Source organism: Seriola dumerili, unplaced genomic scaffold (genome assembly GCF_002260705.1).
Source record: "Seriola dumerili isolate Sdu_G_001 unplaced genomic scaffold, Sdu_1.0 BDQW01000068.1, whole genome shotgun sequence".
Classification (NCBI taxonomy): domain Eukaryota; kingdom Metazoa; phylum Chordata; class Actinopteri; order Carangiformes; family Carangidae; genus Seriola; species Seriola dumerili.
This window is the reverse complement of record NW_019174323.1, coordinates 9,738,831-9,765,399: the sequence shown is the minus strand read 5'-3', so window position 1 is coordinate 9,765,399 and position 26,569 is coordinate 9,738,831. Positions and strand designations below refer to the sequence as shown.

At 40.4% G+C, this 26,569-nt stretch overlaps 1 protein-coding gene across 1 annotated transcript; it reads left to right on the top strand.

Moving 5' to 3' along the window:
• The first annotated feature begins 1,589 nt into the window (after positions 1-1,589).
• ccdc186 (coiled-coil domain containing 186) lies at positions 1,590-26,569 on the top strand. Its single transcript, XM_022743347.1, has 16 exons — positions 1,590-1,675; positions 3,151-4,168; positions 4,546-4,672; positions 6,193-6,321; positions 8,844-9,056; positions 9,329-9,448; positions 10,385-10,489; positions 11,191-11,289; positions 12,798-12,884; positions 12,973-13,115; positions 15,007-15,262; positions 15,418-15,607; positions 17,188-17,286; positions 17,477-17,705; positions 23,937-24,156; positions 26,486-26,569. The coding sequence occupies exons 2-16, from the start codon at positions 3,171-3,173 to the stop codon at positions 26,567-26,569; spliced, it is 3,099 nt and encodes a 1,032-aa protein (XP_022599068.1). The 5' UTR covers positions 1,590-1,675; positions 3,151-3,170.

Genomic DNA, 26,569 nt, shown 5'->3' with positions numbered 1-26,569 from the left:
TACCTGAGAGCACGTGTAGGTTGAGCAGGTAAAAGTGTTGCACATGCGCAATAGCCTCAATTGCAGACAGGTCAGAAGGTCAGGATGAAATTCGCAAATACTACTGTCTCAAAGAGAAAGAGAATTCAGTTTTATTTGTCTCTACTGCTAATTATTTTTCATTAATAAAGGAATGGCTGAAAATGTTTTTGTCTGTTACACTTATAAAGGCCAAAGAAAACCGCAAGCAATGCACTGAAGTTAAGGTAATGAAGGAAATAAAAGAACATTTATCTTCAAGAATTTTGTGAGCTTGTGTCTTAAAAGTATTATATGGGCTCATGTTTGTAACATGTTCTTTGGATGCCGGCTCACTGTTTTAGTCACACTGAGTGAGTCACGTGAAACCACATACACCAGCTAAATGCTTTTTTCTTTTTATGTCATTGTTTTATTCAACAAAACACAAATAATAATAGTCTAAAAATTCGGAATAAATGATATATATAATATAAATATACATATAATAAAGAGCACTAAACAAACATTCATATACAATTCCCTGCTAAAAAAATACCTTTAGATATCAAAAGGCAGAATTCAGCAATTGCTGTCAATAACAAGCATGTTGCAATACATGTCGTATCATAATAACAGATATATATAATAACAATTTTTTTATTTAGATTCAAGATTTTAAGGTTCTCTTGCCTTGAAATAATGTAGTTGTTTTCCAACCATAACACTATTTGTCTTAAATCTGTTGAACACACCTCTGTAATACAGGGAAGAAAGCTTTGTGGTATTAAGTGAGCTAAATATAAACATTGTTAATTAAATTATTTTTACACAGAAGGCTCTTTGGATGGTTGAGCCTTTTAACCATCTGCAGTGCAGACATATGGCACACTCCTGCTTAAAGCATCTACCCTCTTTGCTCATGTATTTGACCCTCTTCCTTTGGTCGTGACCTATGTCTCTCAGTGAGTGTTTGGCCACATCCTCAATCCTCAATTAGTTAAAATTATTTCTATGCCTACTTTCTTATATGAGATAATATGTATTATTACATAATAATCTCAAGCAATGATACCAGTACAAACGTAATATGTAAAATATGTTATCAAAGCACCAAAAAAAGGGCTGGGTGTCAAAGCCAAGTCAAGTCAAGTACTAAAAGCTGGCGCACTGGCTCATTTCATTTATATTTTTGTTGATTCTGTACTGAATTTCTATCAAGGCAAACGTCCTAACACTCAAATCGTATGTTTAAAAACAAATTCAAACACTGAAGGTTTAAATTGAACAAAATAATAATTTGTGAAAAGTTTGGTTTTGGTATCGGTATTAAACTGATATACCAGCTCATTAATGTTGTATCATCCAGTGCATTAATTATAGGCTGCAAGTCATAAAATTGTCATAAAATAAAAGGTGGGAGTGGGGGGGGGGGGGGGGGGGGGGGGGGGGGGGGGGGGGGGGGGGGGGGGGCTGTTGACGTCACACTAACGTAATTTCTCACTGGCCTCTCATTGGTTTATATCACCTCATCATTTCTCCTGCAGTGGCCATATTTGTTGATGTGTCATATCAAAGTGACTTGTTGGGGCTATCAGCTGGTTAGACAGCAAGCCCAAAGTTCGTCCCTACTCCAATCGCCTCTGCATTGAACTACAGTATGAGTTTTTCGCATTCGGTGGGTGAAAATACAATCATCTTTTATTAAGCTTTGCTTATCGTGTATATTAGATGCTAGCGTTAGCACCGCTAGCTAGCTAACGCCTCTCTTATCAACGGTAGCTTAGCTAGCGAAAGTAAGCAGCGGCACCATACAATATGTCACTCTTCAGTTTAGCTTCGAAGACATTTGAACCACCCATTGTTGGTATGCTGTGTCTTACCCTCAGATTGTGCTGTTTTACGTTAGAGAATGGGGTTTTCTCATGCATTGTCGTGGTTAACCAAATGGCTAGCGAGCTAAAGTCAGCATTAGGGCTTAAATGAACCGAGGTGTTAATAAAACAGCACGAAATACAAATGCAACAGTCACTAACCCGATGCCTGAACACATTAAGCCTGTGTTTTAATAAGGCTTGCTACTGCTACTGCGTTTACTACTTTTAATAGTGTTATAGCATGACACCTGTCACAAGAGCATCATCACTATTGCATATGTTGTAGCTGTTATGCTTTAACTGCTTAACAGGAAAAGCTGGATTATGTCGCTGGATGTAGCTACTGAATTCCCCAGTATCATAATAGGGTGATACCAAGCACAAGGCTTCCAGGTGTTATTGTAAGACCTGCAAAATTCCCCGTTTGTGGGTAGGGTGCTGTAGTGAATATGGAGAAGATGGTGTTGGAAGAGAAAGAGGTAGGACAAATGGTGCTGCGGGGGGGTTGGATCAGGAAACAAATTGTAACAGTAAGGAGCCTCAGTAGCTGGATATCGTCTGTCAGGACAAAAACTCAGACCTGTATCAAAGATTACATGACTTCCAGCTATTTTTAGTCATCTCAGCAATTAATACCAGAGTAAATGCTGACAAAGCCTGGGGAATATTGCGTTACTTTTGAATGTTTGATTTCAAATGCCTAAAATAAGTGTATATAATGTAAGTGCTATCAAGAGAATCCATGTAGGTTGTAATTATTAAAGTAAAAATGAGGTTGGCCATGTGTTCTGCCAGGAAACACAGACTGTGTAATAATCTTGATACCTATCTTAGTTGTATGACGTTCTGTACCACATGCCTATAAGTGCAACTACGTCGCAGGTGTTGGCAGAACCACACCTCCCTGTGTGTGTGTGTGTGTGTGTGTGTGTGTGTGTGTGTGTGTGTGTGTGTGGGCATGCCTTTTGAGTTACGTGTTCCTTTTAGTGACAGATAAACTTGCAAATCACTAGAGACATGACATGAGGAAATATGAAGTTTATTGTTATGGTTTTCCTGGCTCGACACAAGGCCAAGATTGTACTTAATGACCAGAAAAACACACTATGCACATAACACAGTGCTGCTGTATTGGTGACATCCCAGACTTGTGGGTTGCTCACAGGAAAACTGTTGTCACACAATGTCATGTTTGAAAACCCAAGCAGTTTATCAGTCTTTTCTCCCACTTGTCTTCCTCTCTCCCCTCCGTGTCTTCTTTGTCTCTTTCTGACAGATTTAATTGAGGGAGGGGCCATGGAACAGCCTGGTCCTGCTTCAGATACACACATGATGGAAGGATCAGAGGTTGAATCTGTGTCTGAGGGATCTCCCCCTGTGAGTCAGCCCCACAACAGCACAGCCAATGTAGAAAATGAGGAGCAAATATCCCACAATGGTGCTGATGAGGCAGAAAAGTGCAGTCAGGCAAAAGATGAAGCACTGCCTGAAAGTGAATTAATCAAGAGTACAACAGATGTTGAGATGGACACAAAGACAGAGCCAGAAGCTCAAACATGTAGCCAGGAACAGGTGGTTGGGAGTGAGATGGATGCTGATACCAGCTGTCATAACAATACACTTTCCACGGAAGGTGGGATTCCTTCATTTTCAAATGAGGCTGGTGGAGCTTTGGTAGCCCCAGACACCTCTTTAGATGATGTGGTAGAAAGCTCTCCTTCTGTTCTTGAAGGCACAATCGAAACCTTATTGACTTTTGATGAAGTGAAGGCTCCTCATGCCACAACTCCGAACCACAATATGCAACCATCACTCTTGGTTACAAATTGTTCCACAGAGCCATCGCCGGCTGATGATAATGGTTCAGCTGAGAGTCCATCATCCTCTTCCGTCCAGAGCACTTCCAAAAACTCCCCTACCGAGACCACGACCACCTCTGGGATTTCTAACGGCCCCTCGACCCCTAGCTCTGACACTGTCAGCTCCTCTCTTGCTTCCAGTCCACAAACCGGTGCCAACATCTCAGCCCCGTCACATTCCTCGTCGAGCCCATATGACACTGATTGCAGCCGCAAGCTTATTTCCCAGATCCAGCGCTCGCTGTCACAGGAGTCACTGCTGGATGAGCTAGAGTCAGAGCTTTTGGCCTGTCAGCTGCCTGAGGGTGAAGGTGGAAGCGAGAGAAAGGGCAGCCCACCTGTCAATGGACTCCCCACAGACCAGGAGGACTGCATGGTGGTCTTTGAGAAGTGTGTGCAGTACAAGTATGCACAGCAGGAGAAAGCTATTCAGAGGTAAACTGCTATTTTGTAAGTTTAAATTGATACACTCTGGTTTTAGCTTCAGTTTAATGTGCCATTTGTAAAGTGCTTATCTTTGAAACGGGTCAGTTTAGCAAGAGATTAACCTAATTGCTATTGCTTTTCTTTTTCATTCACCTTACTTGTATTAAATCTGCTTTTTATGAAGCTGACACACAAGAATAATTGTAATTTAAAGCCTTAGCTTCTTATTTTTTTTAGTAATAAACCACAGAATAACCCACATATGTTCCTATCCTGCTCTCTCTTCTGGCCTTAATAACAGCAGTCTAAATTCTTCAGTGCTTTGTGTGAACTTGACCTGAATTGGTATTGTGTGTGTGTGTGTGTGTGTGTGTGTGTGTGTGTAGGTTGCTTGAGGAGAACAAGAGACACCAGGAGCTGATCCTGGGTATCTGTTCAGAGAAGGACAACATGAAGGAAGAGCTGAAAAAGAGGACAGAGACGGAAAAGCAGCACATGGCCACCATTAAAAAGGTTGGTTTCATCTTCTTTAGTCTGTTCATGTTGAACATGGTCATATGGCAGCGACTGTTTTAGAGTGCGCAAGTGATGTGGTCTGTATCTGTCCCTTGGTCCAAAACAAGCATATTTGAAAATAACTTTGTTCATCATTGCAGCCGCATGTCTCTTCAAGCTATTGTTAATAGATTTTTGAAAACAATGGAAGCCAACGAGGAAGTGCTCCACTGCAATGTTTTGTCTGACTTCCTGTCTGTGCCGGACATTGACCTCTGCTAATAGTGATCACAGTTGCACCTGCCATTTTGCAAATACTTACATTTTTTCAGTGCACACAGTAGTGTTAGGAGTTATAACGGGATGAAGGAAAAGACTTATAACAGCAGACTACAGCGGCCTTAAAACTGATGGGAACACTGATTGCTTATTAGATTATTGGTTTAGCACCAAATCAGCGACTTTTCTTTTCTTGCCTGAGTATTGACATTCAAAAATGTGCGTTAATACAATATTTCGTCATCTAAGATACAGAAATTGCTCATACAACATAAATTTTTTATTTGCTGAATAAACAGTTACATATGTCCAATACTTGAAATATCCCTTTTAATATTAAGTTACCTTTAAAGATGCTGGAGATTTGCCAATGATGTCTGTTGAAGAATTGGAGGACAAACCAGAGGACAAATAATGTGTAGCAGCACTGGTCACAGTGACACTCCAATTCAATTAAATGCAGAGTCTAGCCCTGTATAGCTGGCAATTAAGGAAGTCAAACAAAGCAACCTGGTGGGGAGAGGAAAAGGACACTGAGTCCTTACTGGCATTCAACAGGCCACATGCGCATCAAAGGCCATATTCATTTGTATGAATCATGTGTTTCTCATTGTCATGTGTCTTTTTTTTTGTGTGTGTGTGTGTTTCTTACCCTTGATTTAAAAAAAAAAAAAAAAAAAAAAAAAAAAAAAAAGCATACCATCTAGCTGGCACTCCAAAACACCAGTGGTTTTCTATTCATTGGGTCTGGTCTAGCAACGCTGTTGCCATAGAGGGAACAATAATCAATTCATGCTTTCTTTGTGACAGCATTTGTTTAAGCATTGTGCAAGCAAAAAGGTGTAGGAAGAATTTCTATTACATACACTCAATGTATGCTTGGATCCTTTTTATTTATTTTTTCCAATCTTAGGTTTTGGCTTGATTATATTAAATGTCTATTACCAATGAATTTTTCCGAAAAATTGTGAAAGTAACAGTCAGATTGACACTGATATTTCAGACAGGCAGGTAAAAGAGCTTTTCTGTCATATGTAATTATTTTAGGCTTATCTCACTAAACACATTTCTTCTTTTTCGTAAAAGTATTTGATTTTGAGGAATAGAACAAACCTCCTTCCCCTTCCTGTGCTGTCCAATTTGATTTTGCCTCCAGCATTTTCTTGCTGTCATCCTGTGTAGCAGGTTGACCTGGGTGTGGCCCGAGGTTACATGTTGCCCTGCTAGTTGTTTACCCTTTGTATTCCCTGTTTCTGCAGTTGGAAGGCAGGGTGGAGGAGCTCCTGAAAGAACTGAAGGAGTCGCGGGATAAACTAATCCACCAGGACCAGGCAGCTAAGGCCGCCCTCCAGCAGATGCAGAAGGAGATGGCCTTCCGGCTAGAACAGGTATAACTGGGACCTAAATACTCTGAGACTCCTTGATAAGCTGGTCACACAGCATAGTTTTGCCACAGTCTGACCCTTATTTACATGTCTGGTCTTGTTTCATTTTAGGTTGCAACAGTACCTTTATTTTGCTGAATTAAGGCCAAGTTTGTCATTAGTCACTGTAACTCACAATGTTATTACTTAAAAAACGATCAAAATACTCGTCCCAAAGGCAGTTTTTTCTAGTTTTATGGCCTATGGTAGAAAATTACACTTCCTTACAGTAATATGATTCAATAAATAGAAATTGTAGCAGTGCAGTCTGCCATTAACCCTGTCCTGACTAGTTGAGAAAAAAGACGGGGGACATTTTGTAAGTAAAGTAAAGTAAAGATGAAAAAGATTCCCTGAGCAGTTTAGGGAAAGTTGGGGATAAGCCCATGACATAATATGGTATGGGTTTCTCACGGTTAATGTTATTGTATTGATGTATTTATGCAGTTATGAGCTCGGGCTACAGCTCCTGTGGTCACAGATGTCTGACTGAGCCAACAGCTTGTCAGAGAGAAATGAGCAGCAGCAAACTCAGACAGTTAATAAAGACACTTCAAACCACAATGCAGCTTCATCATCCACAACGCATACAAACATCAATACATGTGTATATACTGTGCGTGTACAAGAAAGTAGATTTTCAATACTAGAGTTGGAGACAAGAATATGTCATTTTTTTGTGTGCTGTGTTGTGCTTAATGTTTTTATTAATTGGCCCAATTTGCTGAATCAATATCTGACAAACTGCTGGCTGAGTATCTCTGTCCACAGCATCTGTAGTATCTCTATCTTTAAACTACTATATACCTATGCCTATACCTATCAATGTGCCACTACCAGTGAGTAACTTGTACCACCTCATAGAAAAAGAAATGTTGTATTCATGTTAGGATTAAAAATTATTGCTAAAGCTGAAATGGCTAAAATAACTGGTACTCACAATGGGTCAAAAATACATTGTTTTTGCCACACACTGAATCCCACATCTTTGAATACGTCTGCATAAAGTTAGCACCTGAATGGTCAAGGTCTTGGCACACCAAACTCGTGTTATTGCAGATTTAATCACTTGATAAGCGAATAGTGCAGGAAAGCACATTTTTCATCCAATAGTTCAGACACCTGGTAGAGTGCTTTCCACTTGACAGTTTTGTCACACTTCACAATTTTTAATTTCACCGTTCAGTGAACTGCGTGAGGTGGATCTTGAACTCAGTCGTCCCTTTCTACACTGTCACATGTATCAGTCCTCTCTTGTATTAAAGATGGTGACCCAGGTCTCATCAGCTGTTGCCCCAGAGGTTTGAAACATTTGCTCATTGATACATTCTGTCCTTTTTTTTTTTTCTTCAACTTATTGTCATTTATTTAAAATACACAATGGCATGCCTGATGCACAAAATGTGCTATATCTATATTCTTAAACGCACAAAAGCACACAAAGCATCTGTTAAACAGTTTTCCCTCCTGTGCTTTCAAACACTAACTTGTGAGAGTGAACTTCTGGGCAGGTTGGGCACGGGAACATTAAACTGTTATCTGACCAACGGAGAAATGGCGCATGAGCTTCTCGTTGGGATGAGGAATGAACACACAGGTGTGAGACTGGTGGGGAAAGCAATGAAAGAACTATCAAATTCAGAGTGAAGTGTCTGTACAGCAGGTGTACCAGGGTGATCAGGTATAGCTTCAGGTATAGATGAATTGGCATTTGGTATGTGTTGTTTAAAACTTGTTGACAATTGAACCAGTTATTCAATTAAATGATTAGTTGATCAATTAAAAAAAGAGACATTCTGATAATCTATTAATCAGCATGGCTGTTTCCAGCTTCTCAAATATTGGCATTTGCTGCTTGAATATCATTTAATTTGTAGATCTAGTTGGATAAAAAGAGCAATTTGAGAAACATGTCAACTTAGGCTTGAGGAAAAAGAGTTTTTTTCACTGTTTTCTGACATTTTGTTGATATAACAATTAATTAATTGATCAAGTAAATAGCCTGAGATTAATCAATAATAAAAGTAATTGTTGCAGCAGTAGTTAGTATAAAAATGGAAAATATGGAATTGAGAAAGTCTGGGTGCATTGCTGCAGTTGTACTAAATTTATTAAATAACTGACTATATTATTGCACTCACCGTGAAATATGGCAATTGGATTTGTAATATTGCTGCGAAGTGAAAGCATGTCAGCGCTGTTTGTTAAGATCGCTGAACTGACAATACATTAAGTCAGCAGTTTTAACTTCCATCCAGCTGTCCATGTTTCATCACTTCACTGGTGCCAGTCCAGATTGAAGTTGTAAGCAGGCTAAGTAGACTAGACTATACATCTCCTCCGCAGCCATTTCCTTTTAAGGATTCCTTTGGGAAATATCACTTTCTTCTGATCCTCTTTTTTTGGGTCCAGCAGTATAAGCAGCTCAGTGACTGAAGTGTGGGATATGTTATAAACCCGTCTCATCGTATAACCAACCATCTCAGGCGAACAAGAAGTGTGACGAGGCACGCCAAGAGAAGGAGGCCATGGTGATGAAGTATGTGCGGGGGGAGAAAGAGGCCCTCGACCTCAGACGGGACAAGGAGGGTTTGGAGAAGAGGCTGAGGGAGGCCACCAAGGAGGTAGACCGCCAGGCGCTCCGAGGAAACCAGCTGGCTCAGGAGAAAGGCCGGCTGCAGCAGCTGTATGATGCTAAGGTAGAAACGTAAACATACGTTTGTGCTTTGTTCATAATTGTCTTCATATCAGTTTCTCAAAGATGTAATGAACATTGTGTGGTGTATACAGATTTTGCCGTAATTTTTCGTGCTGGTTGGATGTCCCACATGGGGCACGGATGCGTTGTATAAATACTACAGAATTAGCGGGGGAATAACATTGAGACAAGTTATTGTTTAAGTATCTCAGCCAAAAATCAATTTCCTGTCCTGTATTATTTCCTGCCTCACCAATCTCTCTGTCTTCTCAGGAGGGCGAGGTTAGCAGGTTGACCCGAGAGGTGGAAAAGTTGAAGGAGGAGATCAACTCGCATCTTATCAAGGTCAAATGGGCCCAGAACAAACTAAAGAGTGAGGCGGATGCACACAAGGTAATGTTTCTGTGTTAATTATGTCTCCAGCCCTGGCATCAGAATTGTAGTCAAAGCAACATGTATCAATCTAACAACCCAAATGTACAAATGTATAGAGGAAATATTTTGTGGATAAATATGATGGAAAAAATCTTTAAAAACTTTTCACCTTTTTCTTATTTTTGGTTTTAACCTTATCAAAAACACAGTGAAGGGAGCTCTGTATTCACTTTGGATTCAATTGAACCTGAACATGCAGTATTCAAATTTTAATCAAATGATACACCGAATGCCGACAACTAATTTACACAATTACATGGCAAATACGTTGTCGTTGCAGCTCCAGTTTACTGTGTATACATACAACATATCAATTTGTAACAACATACTTAATTTTCCGGTTAATGTCGATTTTCTTCATTTACCACCTGTGTTGTTTATCAAACATGTGGGCCTGCTAAATATTTCCAGGACACAAATAACATCCCCTTCAGTCATTTCATCTGCAGCCACTCCATTAAAAAAAAAAAAACATGATTAGATGAGTCTTTCGATTAGGGGGGGACGGGGGGTCGGGTGAAATGAAATGGGGTGAAAATGGTACAGTAATGATCCTGCAAGGAAATCATCATTAACACTGTAGCTATTTTTTGAAAATCTCTATTACAAAATAATGGTTTTATTTTCAACTTCCCCCAAGCAAATGCACATCTATAAACAGATGAAAAAAAAAAAAGAAAGGGAAAAAAAAACAGTAGTTGCTCAAAGCCACTGGAGCTGAGTTTGTCCTTGTGGTGGTTCATGTGGTTGATGTGTGTATAAATCACTCGGTCTGTACATGTGTATGTGCATCTGTAAGTAAAAGAAGATAGTATGAGCTTTGTTTTGAGGTGAAATGCCCTTTCTTTTAGTTTTGATATTTACAATAGCATGCTTGTGTTTCTCTGTGTGCAGGAAACTAAAGACAAACTGAGAGAAACCACATCCAAACTGGCCCAGGCCAAAGAAGAGACCGAACAGATCCGCAAGAACTGCCAGGACATGATCCGAACATACCAGGTCTGTGATATTTGTAACATAGAAGTATTCGTTTGCTCATGACCAAGGATGTAAGCAAACAGAATATCTGTCTGGATTCATGTTCCGGCACATGTCTGGGTTTGTGTCTGTGGAAGGGATGGCAGTATGGATGCATTTGTGTGCCAATTAAAATCTTTATTAATGGCTGCAAACACTTATCCTACTCCCAGTCATTTGGTCAGAGAAATGAATTAATCAAATCTGAAATCTGAAGATGCTATCCAGTGTGCTAAAGCTAAAGTTAGAACACGATTGATTCTGCTTCAGGAGAATGGCAGTTTCCATTTGCACCTTATGATGGTAGTAAAGAGCTGCCTAGGTTTTCTCTCTGTGGTGGAGTTTAGTGTGAGCTACTGTTCTTTCATCACTCATATATAAACAACATTTCTAGCATATAACCGAACAAGACATCAAAATTAAATGACATGAAGCTCCCAAGAAACAAAGACATACAACAAATCTTTGCAATATATATATATATATATATATATAAATATATTCTCATTGTTGCTTCTTTCAACTGTGTCTTATCCCCAAGAAATCTCTCTTTCTTCCAAGCTAGTCTTCTCTATAGATCAGCCTGTGCTCTGCTGTTGTTTCAGCCATTGCATTCTCCCCATCACCCTTTTTGTAATCTTACCACCCCCCCCCCCACCCCCCCACCCCCCCATGTCCTCCAGGAATCAGAAGAGCTCAAGTCCAATGAGCTGGATGCTAAACTGAGAGAGACCAAAGGAGAGCTGGAGAAACACAAGCAGGAACAAACCGACCAATTGGAGGTGACAACCACCGTGCACATACAAACACTTTCTCATACATGTGTACACGTTGTCATGAGAGCTTAAGGCCCCCCCCCCTTTTCATCATATCCACATATTGAAGCAGCGATACCATAAACATGAGTAGTTTATATGCTCACTGTGTGTCTGCAGACATACTTCTCTGTTAATTTTGTTTCTAAGCGACAATCCACCAGAAATAGAAAATCAACAGTAATACAGGTTTGCTCTTAATTCAAAAATTGCATATACATTCTGCTCTGCCAGGCCATTATTCAGCCTTTTATTGATGGCCTTAATGCCAGCTCTTCTAGTAAAAATGTTTATTTTCAGCTGTTTTCATCAGTTTGAGAGGTGTAATTACCTTAACTAGGGATGAGTAACGAACTGGCACATAGACGCAGACGCGCATTCACACAGGCACAGACATGGACTCGCTCCAAACACAGTGGCCTGTTTTTCTCTCTCCCCCATTCTGAGGGGAATCTCACTTTAAAAATAAGTGACCTAGAAATAATCAATATGAAGCTTTGCATTTTAACAACAACCCAGAAGACCCATTTTTTTTTTTTTTGTTGGCCATCGTTCCACGTGGCATGTCTGCTTTGTTTCTCCAGGGTGTTTTACAAGCCATTCAAATATTTTGATATCTATTTTACAAATACCAGGTAAAAGTAATTAACTGTCTTTAAATTTGAATTTTGACGAATTTATTTTAACTGAAAAGTTGAAGCTTTCCCAATGGTGACATACTTAATGTCGCTGCCACATCCCTGATACGCTGTGCAGATTGTTTTTAGGACAGGTTGTATCATAAAGAACCTCAATTTTGGCACATGTTGCTACCCTGCTAATGGTTAAATTGGTCCATGCCTTTTGTGTGTTATGCTTAAGTGATGATGCAGCATAGTCATAAATAATGCAAATGAAACATTGAGTTTCCATTACTGTCCGGGAGCTAACATTGAAATAGGATAGGAAGGGACGATTTGTGGACATACATGGTAAAATTTGCCTGCATGTCCTTTTACTCACATGTTGTCTTGGATACCACAGGCTACTAATAGCTTCTAGGAAAAGTTGACGAGCTCTAGTGCCATTAATGGTTCTGTTTAAAAACATGAGATGAAACATTATTAAGATTTGCTTTCACACGCTTAATGAGTGCAGAAGCAAAATAACTTTAATGAATGCAACACTTGGATTGCCAGGAAATGCATCTGCAGTGAAATGATGCTACTGTAAGATTTTTCATTAAGAAGAAATATGTTCCATTAAGTGTGACTGTGGATTAAGTTGATGTGGGAAACTGAACTGAATCGCCAATGTGTATTAAATCTTTGTTATCACACTTTGAACTGGCAGAGAGCAAACCTTTTTAGTATTACGTCTCCCTGTACAATTAGGATTCAGAGGTTTAGAGAGAGATACAGCCTCTATGAGCAGGCTCAAAGTAAAATGCATAGTAATGGGTAAATATCTAATGTAGACCTCAATGTGTACGGCAGGTACACCGAGTGAAGGCCAAGGAGCTGGAAGACCTGAAGAGGAGTTACAAAGAGGGCATGGATGAGCTCAATACCCTACGCACCAAGGTTTGTCGTACGGATAAGTGCTTGAACATCTGTGTGTGCGCATGATATCAGCGGGTCATCAGATCAATAAGTGGCTGTTGTTATGTAGTTGAAGTGTTTAGAGGACGAGCGTCCACGCTGGGAGGACGAGCTGAGCAAGTACAGGGAGATCATCAACCGGCAGAAGGCTGAGATCGGCCGGCAGAGAGAAAAGCTGGACGAGATCACGGCACTCCAGGAGCAGCATCAACGGTACACATGCACACACACACACACACACACACACCCTCGCACTGATCATATAGGACAACACACACTGATAGGTAAAATCAATAACACACCATAGGACAGTACTGCATGTGCAAAATCTATATTTGCACAGTAGCATACACATATTAACAGAGGCCATGTAATGTTTTATAAGGTGTCATCACAATCCCATCATCATTTCGTGGTTCTGAGATGAGATGGTTTTAAATGTACAACAAACTTTCTGACACTGATTTTTGTGCCATATTTTCTGCAGCAATAAGTGACACATGTTGCTGTAAATGTAAGCATTCATCGGGATGAACTATGAATAAAACTCAGAAACTATAAGAGACTATATGAGACATTTGTTTAACATTTTTATCATTTATTATCCTCCAGTTATAAATTTCAGCATCTTGTGGTTTCCACAGCTATGAAATCATAGTCCAGAAATGTTGAGCGCGCTCCAGGACTCGCTCTAGACAGTGCCAATACAGAAATATGGCAGGCAAGCTAGTCCCGCTAACAAGCTATAACACTTGCTAATACTTTTTTTATTGTTGCTGCTTGGTGTTGTGCGGATAACGGAGGACTTCATGCAAAAGAAAATACTAATAACTTTAACTGAAATATGATGGAAAGTCCCAGTTGACCCAGTCCATTTTGGGAAAGACAAAAGGAATTGGAGGTATTCCTTTCAAATGTCAGTTAGCTGCTCAGATCAGCAAAGACGTACACGTGTGTTTGAAGACGCGCACAGTTGGATCCTGTGACTGAACTGCAAGATAGTGATACATAATGGGATTTAGACTTAACTGAGAAACTATAAATAAAGCCATTACCATCACTTAAGCAGGGAATATGATGTGGGAATATGATTTAGTGACTTGGCTTAGTCTTGACAAGATAATTCCTTCTAACAGTTTAAGATGTGTCAGATGCTTACACAAATCCATCCATGCATGGTGTAGGTTAACTTTCAGGCCAGTTTCAGTTCTTGACCTGTGCACCTTTTATCACCATTCAGACATAACTGTTTTTAATAGAACTGTGCAAGGTTGTAATATAGTTCTTGGCCCTTTTTTATAATTTTTTTTCCAAGTACCTTATCAGAGCGTTTAAAGATAGGCCAGGGATAGATATAGCACACAGGGCAGAAAGGGATTCAGGTCCCTCTGTGGGTTTGCGGCTCTGCTGGCCATGTGCAGATGACTTGACAGAGAAACTTTTCCCACTTTTTGAAATGCTGCTTTCTGTGTCTGCCAGAGTGCCATAAGTAGGTGGCACCAACCCAAATTGATTTAGGCAAGAGCTTCTCTATTTTTTTTCTGGCTGTCATTTTGTGCAGGAGAAAGTTTTTTTTGTTTGTTTTTTTTCTCCATTCACTCGTACAACATTTTAAGTTGTTTGCAAGAAGAAAAAAAAATTGTGCCACCCTTTCTTTGGTCCATAGACAACGTCACTACCAGTAAAGATTGTGACCTTCATCCTGACGCATTATGTGTGGTTCATTTTTCCCAGTTTTTCTGTGAATCAAACTGTTATTGCTCATTTTAGTTTTCCTGTAACTGCAGTGGTCCTTCTGAATGCAGATGCAAAAGAGCTGGTTTATTTGAATTTGTCAATGATTATATGTGATCGAATGGATAGTGAAGATATTCTCATGTTTCAAGCATCTCTGTCCTTCAAATCAATAGTTCGTAACTTAGTTTTTTATAAATGATTCATTTTCATGTTGGATCTTTGTGTCATATGATGTGGCACTTTTTTTTTTGTATCATATTCTTTAAGATTTTCTGTTTGTCCTACAATTCTCATATATAATTGTATGCATTTCACAGACAAATAAGTGTGTGAATGTATTAATCTTTTTTTCTTCACACACACACAGTGACCAACAGGAGATCACATCTCTTCGTGAGGAAGTGGACGGTCAGACCAACCAGATGGCTGACCTCCAGCGTGATGTACAAGGCAGCAGGGAGCGTGAGGCTGAGTTACTGGGCTTCACTGAGAAGCTGAGCAGCAAGAACGCCCAGCTCCAGTCAGAGAGCAACGCATTACAGTCTCAGCTGGATCAGCTCACCAGCAGCTTTACGGAGCTCCAGGCAAAGCTGGAGGAGACCAACAGGCTTCTGGATGACAAGGTCGGGGAATGATTGCGAATTTTGTTTTTTATTTTTTTTTTTTGTTTGTTTTTTTTTTGGAACAAGCAGCCATTGTCACAATATCTTAGCACTCTGTCATGGCTGTTATTTCATTATTAATCTCATTTTCTTTCTCATCTCCATTAATGGCGCAGTCACGACACCTGAAACAGGAAGAGGTGCTGAGGCAGCAGGAGGTGCAGGGCTTGCAGGAGCAGCGGACAGCACTGCAGACAGAGGTGGTCCAGCTGAAAACCAGAGTTGAAGAGCTGCGAGATGAGCTGGTGACTCAGAAAAGGAAACAAGCCGCCAACATCAAGGACCTGACGAAACAACTTACGCAAGGTCGGGAAAACCATCAGATACTTCTGCTCCATCATGGCTCAGAACCATGTAGCCGAGGCAAGAGGTGGCTATGGAAGGTAGCAACGCCTCTAGCCTCTATTAAAGATATCTTTCATTAAACAACTAATTATTTTCTATGTGCACTGAAATATCTTGGGGATTAATCCAATATAACATCACAGGTCGAGGGAAAAACCATTTCAGTCTAAAACTATTACAGTGTGATGTCACATCCAGTTATTTGAAGCCAATGCCCTCAGGCCAATCTCGCTAGTTCCACCATTTAGCACCAGCATTTAACAACAATACAGGTAGAAATTCATTGTAAATTGAGGACACATGTACGGTGCAGTCATCCATGGGTACAATAACTGAGAAATACTTTACAAATAGATGCAAAGTTAAAATGTGTGCTATTTGGAGACATCAAAGCCCTTATCCAGGGTCAGCACATCATCATCAAAGTAATTCTGCTTTATATAAAGCTCACAAATATTGGTCTGGAAATTAAACATAATAACATAAGATTTATGTTGTTAGTTATGTTCCCATCATCTACTTTCACTTTACTGTGATAATTATCTTTTAATATAGAATGGATTGGTTGAGTGATTGACTGTACTCAGGATTTAATGCCAGGCTACGCTTGCAGATTTAAAGGGGGAAGTGCAGGGTGATAAGAAACAAAGAAGATGGGTGTGTTCAGATAGGTGCCAATGTTCCCCTCATGCTTGGATTATACTTAATTTTGTTCTATGGACACATGCAGTAACCGTAAGGCATGAAGTTCAGTGCTATTATCCTGTATGCAGAAGAGAGCTTCTGATCATTCATCAGTGTTGTACTTACACTTTATGACTAGTAAAGTCATTTTCAGGCCTTTTGTTTATGCATGGAAGGTTTGCTGAGCAAACAGTCTTCTTCAAAAGCAACCTGCACATCGCATTTATTCAGGTAGACACCTTCGCAGAGGGAAACTCACTGAGATCAGTTGAGCAGTGATGCTTAGCTTTGACTTTCACTGTGTCTTTTTGTGGGCCTCTGCCTCTAATAGTTTGTTTTAAAAATTCATGCTCGGTTAATTTTTGCTTGACTATAGAACTTTTTCAAAGTCATAATCCCAGTCATTTTTGTGTGTTATTTTTTCTCAATCAAGGCTGGTGTTGAAATGTTGACAAATGAGTGAGTTACTCAACAGAAAATGAATCCTGTGACACTTCAATAATCAGTCTATTTTGCCAAGTCATTTATCAATTAAAGATATTTCCTCATTTCATTCTCTGAAATGAAAAGATTTGCCTGCTTGTCTCTATTTGATACAATTAAACAAATTATTTGGGGATTTTGACTGTATGGTGTAAGCAATTTGAAGTCATTTCTTTGGTATGTCTTAAAAAAAACTTCCTATAAGGAGACAGTACTTAAGAAAACTACTTTTTTTTGTGAACAACTTAATAAATAATTTTGTAATATTCAGTGCTTAGCAATGCCAGTTTCTAATTGTATCTATCACATAGTCTTATTGGTATTAGTGTATCTCTGTGCCAGTTGATAGGTCTTTACTTTTTCTTCTTCTACAGCCCGTAAGAGACTGGAGCAGGTTGAGAATGGAGGCTGCGACCGGGATGCCAGCAGCATGGGCAGTCGCTCTAGTTCCTCAGGTACTACTCCTGGATTTGGTTAGTATTTGACACATACAGTAGTGATATCATAAAAGGGTGTAGTTGGTGTATATAGTATTTTAGTTTTCTTGCTCTGATGGGATACATTTAAATCTCTAAACAAGGTAGTGTTTATTTACCTAATCCATGACCTCAAACAAACAGTTTTGTAAATTAATCTCTGTCCCTGTCCCCTCAAATTTCCCAGGCTCCTTGAATGCACGTCACGGCGGGAGCAGTGGTGTCGAAGAGCGGTCGCCCGAGAGTCAGTCAGGTCCTTCAGTGGTGGTCGTGGACAGCTTCCCAGAGGTCGACAAGGCTGTGCTGGTGGAGCGCATTGTCCGTCTGCAAAAGGCTCTGGCTCGCAAGCAGGAAAAAATTGAGTTCATGGAGGATCACATCAAGCAACTGGTGGAAGAGATCCGCAAAAAGACCAAGTGAGTGGCATGGGCCAAAGTACAGGGAGCAGAGAAAGAGAGATGGCGGGAGCCTGTTTTATAATTGTTTTTATTGAGGCAATATACAGCGCTGAAGAGCAGTTTCAGTAAAAGAGTGCCTCACAAACCTGACACATCTGACACAGTGTTTCCTGATCCTAACACTCCAGCAGTTTTAAAGCAACAGTTGGGCAGTAAGAATCCGAGCACCTGTGTGATACATACGCAAGAACAAGCCACAACCAGCAGCCACTAAGGAATAAAAGAGGAGTCAGGAAAATATAAAAAGCTATTCACTAATGAGAGAATCCTCTGAGGCAGACTCGGGATGCTGCACCACCACCACCACTCATTCATCACGCTTACGAAGTTCAAGTACTAAATGCCTCATATACAGGTACCCTCAAACATCCCGTGGGTTCTTGTGCAGCCACAATTTGTGTGAGCTCGCTTTTAAAGTCAAACGGCAACAGCTCATGAGTCATCAGCAGTCACAGTGTAGCATAGGAGAGAGCGCAATTTCTTGCAGTCTTGTGAAAGTGTTAAAGGGGGAAAAAAAAGGCATAACAACTTAATGCTAAAGTGTGTATTTTCTTAGCTGCACGTGTTAAACAGCTCTTTGACCCTGCGAGAGCTGTTTATTGCAGATATAGTGTAATATTTCTTTATATTTCAGCACACACTGAGGCGCACTATACCTCAGTCCTTGTCGTACACGGGACATCAGCTGACCTTGGCAGACAGTATATGCTTAAACTCACAGTTTTATGGCCCCCATACCTCCTTCTCTCTCTCTCTCTCTCTCTCTCTCTCATATCTTTATACTCCAACACATGCAAGCGTTGCACTTCTGATTCGTGACAAACTTCACGCAGAGCTATTCATAGTCGAGTCACTGGGAGGAGGGGCAACGCCTCCATATGGATCCTTAATGATGATCCATCCATATTCATGGCCATCACCTAAACTAAAGAGACAGTGTGAAGGACGTTTTGCACTATCTTAATCACAACATCGCTGCATGTGTAGTTCAGGCCTTGGAAGTGGATTCCGGACCTATGTCAGGATAAAATGGGATGTGAATATGAGTTTTCAACATAACATAATCTCAAAGAGCCAAAGGGACTTAAGAGGTGGAGAAATTTCTCTCACATGAGTAAAGTGAATGAAATCTTGTTCATTGATCAGTAAAGACCGCTCCATTCAGTTCATTAAAAGTTTTCGCACCACATTGGCTCTTGTTTGCCAGCGGATATTAACAGTGCACAGAGATATCCAACCATCTGAGTTGATTCTACTTGGATCATCTCTTTTTCCTTCTTCTCATTTGTTTCCCAGCTGTACACTTGGATTGAATCCATTAGCCTCAACCTAAATTCAAGAGTTAAAATTGAGGACGAATCCCACGGTTGCCAGGCTAAATTTAGCTCTGTAAAATCTCAGCTAAGCGGGGGGGTGTTACACTAGAATGTGGATGTGAGATGTGAATTCGTCCTTTCTTCCTTTGTGTCCCTATCCCTCCAGGACAGCCTGGTGAACACTGTCGAGATAACTGTAAGCCTGAAGCAGGTGATGAATAAAGAGGCAGAGAAAGGGAAGAAGCAGCTTAGTGGGTCTCTGACAAAGGACAGTTAGCGGAGGAAGTTCAATAGGCTAATTTTTGATTTATGTTCGCACATTCACACCACTCACAGTGTTTTGCATCTTTTAGCTCATTGACCACTCACGATTGTATCCATTTAGTACTCATGTATACCCTCTATTTTAAGATATTGTGTAGTATAAGTACATAGAGTTGAAAATTGGGAGGAGCTGTAATGTGCACTGCTGGTTCTGGAACTCTCCCAGTTGAATTAATACAACAACAGATTGCGTTAGAAAATGTCTTATAAATAATTGAAGGGACAAGCTTGTGTACATAAAAACGTGAGTTGAGAAACTTGCTTTGATTCCCGAGGTGTTTTTTTTTTTTTGTAAGAAACATCAAGCCTCAGAGCTTAAAACTGCTGCTTAATTGAATTGATCCTAGGTCAATCTTAGATGAATTAAGCAACTTCAACACCGTGTTTTGTTCTGAACAAAATATCAAACTGTTTTCGAATTCGCTGCAGTTCTCATCGGCGCCTCTGACCGGCTTATTCTCCATTGCACCGGCAGCTGAGACTCAAGGGTATCGCAGGATACAGAGCTGTCTGCCATGCCAAACTTATGGCGACAGCATGGTTTCTAGACACATTATAAGCCTATAGGGTTGTCACATTATTCAGGAGAGTCTTATTTCTGTGTTGAGTGACATTAAGGATAAAAGAAAAAATTTTAAATGCATATTTGCAATGGGGAAAAATATTTCCAGTGCCAGCAGCTCCTCCCAGTTCGCAATTTTATTGCTACATAATTAGCTTTAGTTTGTTTTTGTTTTTTCACCTTTCATGCGGCTGTTCATTTCCATTCACTTCAGTCTGTGAAAATTCACTACACTTGCCAGTTATCCATCACAGTGAACATCATATCGCCTTTTTTATATCTTAAATCGTGTTTTCAGAGTGGCATGTTCATGTGCTATCACAAAGTCAGAGATGGGTCATTGGCTGCAGCGTTCATACAGTATATGTGATCTGTAGTAAATGAGCTAAAAAAAAAATGCAGAAATAGCAGCATCATCCTTCAAGGGCAATGATGTCTGTCCTTCAACCCCTCACACCTGGTTATTATGACTATTAAGTCTAAATGGTCCATTCATGTGACTTGAATTAAAATGATGCTGATGCAAAAGCAGATGAGAACAAAGCGGGAGGAGTGCTTCTGTGCAGGAGGTGTGGAGAGCATCCTTTTCACTCTGTTAAGGTTGTAATCAATGGTAACTGCAAATCAAAGCGATATAAAATCTGTCGCAGGCTACGGAGGGTCCACACCTGCTGAATGTGTTAAAATATATTATAATGGATCCTTTTAAGGTCATGTGGGCTTTTTGCCCCACTGCCTCTCAGTATTGTTCCTTTTTTCTTTTGGTTTTAGTTGGTATGTAAAGCCAGTGCCTGTGATGTTTTGTAAATAGTACAGAGGATATATTTAGATTTACTCAGATCTGATCGTAAGTATCTACATTCATGGAGCATGTACAGTTGTACGCGTTGCGACAAAATGCCTCCAATATGAAATGGATAGTTGCCTTTTTATATTCATGGTTTTGGCCTGTGTAGTTCTGAATACAATGAAGAGAAAACATGACTGTAATAACTGAAAGGTTTTCACGCTACAGGCATATCTTCCTTTTTCTCTGCATCTCCTCTTTCTGTCTTGCCACTTTTTGCAGCACAAGGTTTAAGAACTAGGCTTTGTATTGACGGCTGTGTTGTACCCAGGATTGCCACCTCCACTTCATGCATGCTTGACTTGCTGCCCTCACTGCTCGCACTCCGTCAGCCGGAAAGAAAGGACATATTACTCACAAATACAAAAACGAAGTCAGTCAGTCTTGCTTACTCCCCTGCCCCTCCGCCGACCTGTGCATGCCATTCAGCACACCATGTGGCCACATCTTTAATTTCTGTCACTTTTTTGTTTTTACTAAACACTGTCGTGATGGAACTGGGGTCCAAATATGGACCCTTGCAAGTCTAGTCAGAGGTAAGTCTCATTTTATGTCTGTGCAAGCCCAGGTGTTTGTGTGTGTGTGTGTGTGTGCGTGCGTGTGTGTGTGGATGGGGATGGTTTATGATGGCTGCTTCTCTGTAGTGCTTACATAGCTTCAATTTTTTTTTTTTTTTTGCACCATAGACTTATTTGCTTTGTTACTTTAGAATACATTCATTGCACCCTATAGTTTAAGGTTCATGTAGTGCATAGATATTGTGTTGACTTCTGTGAAAGACAGAAAAGAGTACACTTCTTTTTTTCCCCCCTCATACAGAGTGCATGTAAAAGCCAATACTGAGTACCAGTGTAAGTGATTAAAATGCATGTCAGAAATAATTTCTGATTAAATCCTCCCTTCTTCAGAGAGGTCGTCAAATTCTTCATTCCAGGTAAAATTATCATAATCACTTTTGCCTTTTTTTTAAAGAGGTTTGAGACCCATGTGTCCCAGGCTCAGTAGCAACCGCAACACAACTTATCTATTGATCTTCGCATTGGCCAAAATATGATATGTTCTGAAATGTCTTTAACAGAAGTCACTGGCATGTTTTCAACTCTTCCGAGATGTCTTTCACAACATGCTCATTTGAATAAACAGGAATATTTAAACAGCAGCCTCTTTTACAGTCACTTTGTCCCCAATGAATGACTGTCCCACATAAAAATCTTTGCGCTTAGCATTTAAAGAGACCACCTGAAGTCAGTGTCCTATTTCTAGATTGGATCCATAAATTTATTGACTTGCTGAAGCTCAAAATGTCGTATATGTGCACAGAGCAGCTCTATGAAGAGTCATCACTGCCATCACAGCACAGAAAAATGGGACATGCTTAAGGATGTACCACGCAAACTGTGTTTCCATTCATTTTCATTTGTGGTATTTGTGGTCTGGTTTTAAGTCCGGTTTTTCATTATTGATAGCTAGATAATGATCCACAGCAGTAGCAGTAATAGTTTTTGTATCAGAATTTGCAAATTTAGGTACTCGCCTCCAATGAATTCGCACTCCAGTCTTCTTGAGAATCTTTTAATAAGAATCTTTTAGCTTTACAAGTCGTCTGGCTCTCTTTAGAAATACAGAAGTTTTTTTTGTTTTTTTTTGTACTGCATGGAAAGCGTGTTGCAGAATCTCACTTAAAGGTCAGTAACGTCCCTGTGCTCAGAGCTCATCCTACAGTTACTCAGCGTCAGACAACACCCTGAATCTGAACTGAACAGTGCCAATTGGGGGCTGACTGTTGTTGCTGTTTGAGGTTAGTGCGTTAGGTGTATGGCCGGGCGGAGAGAGCAGGGTTAAAATATTGATTACTCACCCATCCTGAGACACTGTTGACCTTCTCTGTACGGCAGATCACAACCCTCGTCACCCGCCCACACGCTCCAAGTCTTTAAGAGAAGATAAAGAATACAGATGCATTTGCAAAAAAAAACCTTTCTAAGTCCGACCCTCTACATGTTTTGTTTTCTCTTTGATTGAGGCAGTAGACATGCACAGAAGAAATGTTTATGAATGAGTTTCAAACACTAATGTCCCTAACCATCTCCTTTTGCATTTAATAGTACTTTGTATTGTTTTCCTTTCTCTTGCATATTATGGAAAATATAATGATGTGGGAGGAGGTAATGGATTTGAATCACAATGACAGCTCTCCGTTTTCCTCTTGTCAGCGTTCTCTGGGCTGCGCTGGGGGAAATTGGACAACAAGAAGTTTAGAACGATTAAGCTAATGAATAATCTTCTCTCCCTCTCTCTGACGCAAACATGGCTTAACCTCGACGTCGTACTGTTATTGAAATGGAAATGTGTTATAAACATGAATATTTATCTCGCTATCGCACACATACAGACATTAATTGGGTCATTCACCTTGGACCTCCCACTTCATGTCATGAATTTTCCTTAAAACATTAATGTGAAAACAAACTTCTATTAAATTCATGGGGATTTTTTGATTCTTTGTCGCATTCATATAGTTCTATCACATCTAATAGTTATTTGACTTTATTTTTATGTCCTTGAAACTTTTTTTAATGTGTTAATATTCATGGTTGATGTGGTCAAAAGCTTCAAAGCTATAATTGGCAACATTAGTGGCACTCATTCTTTTCTGCAGGACCAAATAACCTCTAGATGTGTGGCCAAACTTTCAAAAATTCATAACTTAAAAAAAGGATTTGGAGTGGAGCTATAGGATTTTGCAAGGTCCCATGAATTTAATAGATGTTTTTCTGTGGATTTCGCCAAGAAAATCCATGACATGGACTGGGAAAAGGTTCTGAATTCAGGGGTTAGTTGGAATGGAATGACCCAACTGAATCCTGGCAGCTCATTCTAATGCCACTGTTTTCATGTCTCTCTCTGACTGGCACAGTAATAATCTTTCTAGCTATGACTGGATGTATGAGTTCAATAAGCCATCCCACTGGAATTACTATTCCAGTAACGTCCGCTGCTTTTGCTGCTGGGAACACTTTTATTGCTCTGTAGGAGCTCTCCATGCTCCCACCTGTAAATTCCTCTTTCTCACTCCATTTCCCCCCCTCCTTTTTGAAGAACGCAGTTTGACTCATTCTCTTCCCCCTTCCTCCCCGCAGAATTATCCAGAGCTACGTGCTAAGGGAGGAGACGGGGGCCCTCTCGTCAGAGGCGTCCGACATTAACAAGGCCCACCTGAGCCGTCGGGGAGGCATTATGGCTTCGCTTTACACCTCCCACCCGGCGGACAGCGGGCTGACCCTGGATCTGTCGCTGGAGATCAACAGGAAGCTGCAGGCTGTGTTGGAGGACACACTGCTGAAGAACATTACTCTGAAGGTAAGTTCTCCCCCTGAAGGCATCATTCCCCTTAAGTATTAAATGCAGAAAAACTGGCTCTCATGCACCGGTAGCACTGATGATGTGTGCAGTTCCCTGCAACGCATCGTAATTTGCAGTGAGCGCATAATTGTTAAAGCTTTGATGACCTGAGTGGATAATTAATTGCCGTTGCCAGTGTCATGCACCACCTTGGGGGGGGGAGGGGCTCGACTATCAAAGTGTGCAGGCGCAGCCATCACCGCAAAAAAAAAAAAAAAACATGTTCAGTCAAATCTGCCGGTGTGTGTTCTTCTAAGGTCACAGTCTGATATGTTATTATACACATAAATTAGAAACACTGTGCACGGCAGTACTTAATACATAATTTATGTGGCTGTCATTACAGCAGCTCAGTTTTCTGTGTTAGCGGTTCAGTTTATTTAAGTTTAATTTCACATATTTTGTTCAGGAACTCCCTTTTTCTCCCATCAGTGGCCTTTATAACAATATTATCCGAGTCAGTTGGAGATGTTCACGCGTGCATCTAAATCTTACTGTAACTTTGGTATTTAATGACATGTTAGTGTCCCGAGATCATGCATACATTAGCTAAGGACACTTAGCAATTAGGTTATTTCATACTGAAAACTTAAAGCTCATTTCCCTCTAAGTCCTCACACCTGCAGCAGCCCGGGAGGAGGCGGCAGGATCCCTGGGTGCCTCTACTGTAGCACTTTTGTACAGACTGTGAACTGTTGGTGCAGAATACTGATGAAGAGCTTCTTTGTAGTTCTTACGCCCTTCATGGTAATGATGCTCAGGGAATCAAAGACCAACATACTGTACCTTCATGCAGAAGCGCTTGCTTATCATTCTCTCAAAGCCATTCAGATTAGAAAACAAATCTTCATGCTCGGCGCAGATTGCCATGCTGGGGTATCCACTGTTTGACTTTCACCTGCTTTTGCCCCAGGCGTCTGACAACAGAAAGTAATATTGTCATTTTAACAGTTTTACATAAACAGGAACAGTAGAAAAATAGTACACCAACAATATGACAGTGTAGGTGTGGATGAAAGACTTAAATCAGGATACAGGGAATATCAGACCACACTCGTACCTTTTTGCTGAGTGAGGTTGTCTGACATTCGGGTTGTATCTCCCAAACCTCAGCCACATCATGCATCACATTGTCTGCGTATCACTTTTTTGTTTCATCTGACAGACTGACAGTCCCTGTCCCTGTCAGGACAGGGTGCTCGTCAGGTTGTCGATCAACTGTCTCTGTTTTTAGAGAGATGACATATTTGGAATTCATGGTCTAAATCGGAACCTGAATTATTGATGCTGCCGCTAAGTAAGGAAACGGCGCCCCCACTGTAATGGAGACATGTTTGTCCTCCTTACTAGATCTGAACTAGTGAATTCAAGCCTATATTCACAGTGCCTATCCACATTCATCCCATGGGTGTGTTTGTGTGTGTGTGTGTGTGTGTGTGTGTGTGTGTATGTGTGTGTGCACGTGTGCGTGAGCTTTGTCCCGCTTCTGTACCTGAGGGTCTTGAGATAATTTAATTGAATTAGGATTTCAGCTCAGCCAATTTTTTTTTTTTTTTCCAGATGTGTTGGTATTAAATGAATGAATCTGTTCCACTTCTCAGCTCACAGTTTACAGCAGGTGCATTTCTCAAGAGGTGATTTGTCCAAAGGGTACACTGCGTACACTGCGTACACTGCAGCCGTAAGAAAATGAAGCGCAGCTTATTTCCACTCAGTGAAATACGCACATCTCTCAGATTTATCTTGTTAAAGGTCTAACCTCAGCTGTGGTATGTCTATATTGACCACAATATTCCATTTGTCCCACATTGTCCTTAGCTTTTATATAGGTATTTTTGGATTTGATTTACTCATATTTACATAATATTTTGTCACTGCACGGGATTCTACTGTGTCAGTTTGATCGATGTAACCAGCTGTATTAAAGATTATCAACACAGAGCAGCATTATCATCCATTCCTGAGGGAAATATCTGGCTCATTACCAGCTCCATGATTTTCACCGTCTAGTTGCTAAATTTTGTCCCTCTGCCAGTTTGTGCTGGCTGCAGTGAGTTTATCAGAGTGTTGTCGTTGAAAAAGCAAAAAAAAAAGCCGTCTGCAGCTGTGGCTAAAAACAATGCTGAAGAGACATGAGAGTGAATCCAAACGGTAAAGTTAAAGAGTGTAACAACATAAAGATAATACAGAGCTCTTCCTAGAATATTTCCCTGTAGAAAATAAATCCCAAAAAAAAAGCTGCCATGTGTTGAATTTGAGTCTAAAAGTCTTCTACTCTCTTCGACAGGAGAACCTGCAGACACTCGGGGCCGAGATCGAGAGGCTCATAAAACAGCAGAGAGATCCCGAGGACGGAGTGAGGAGGAAGTGA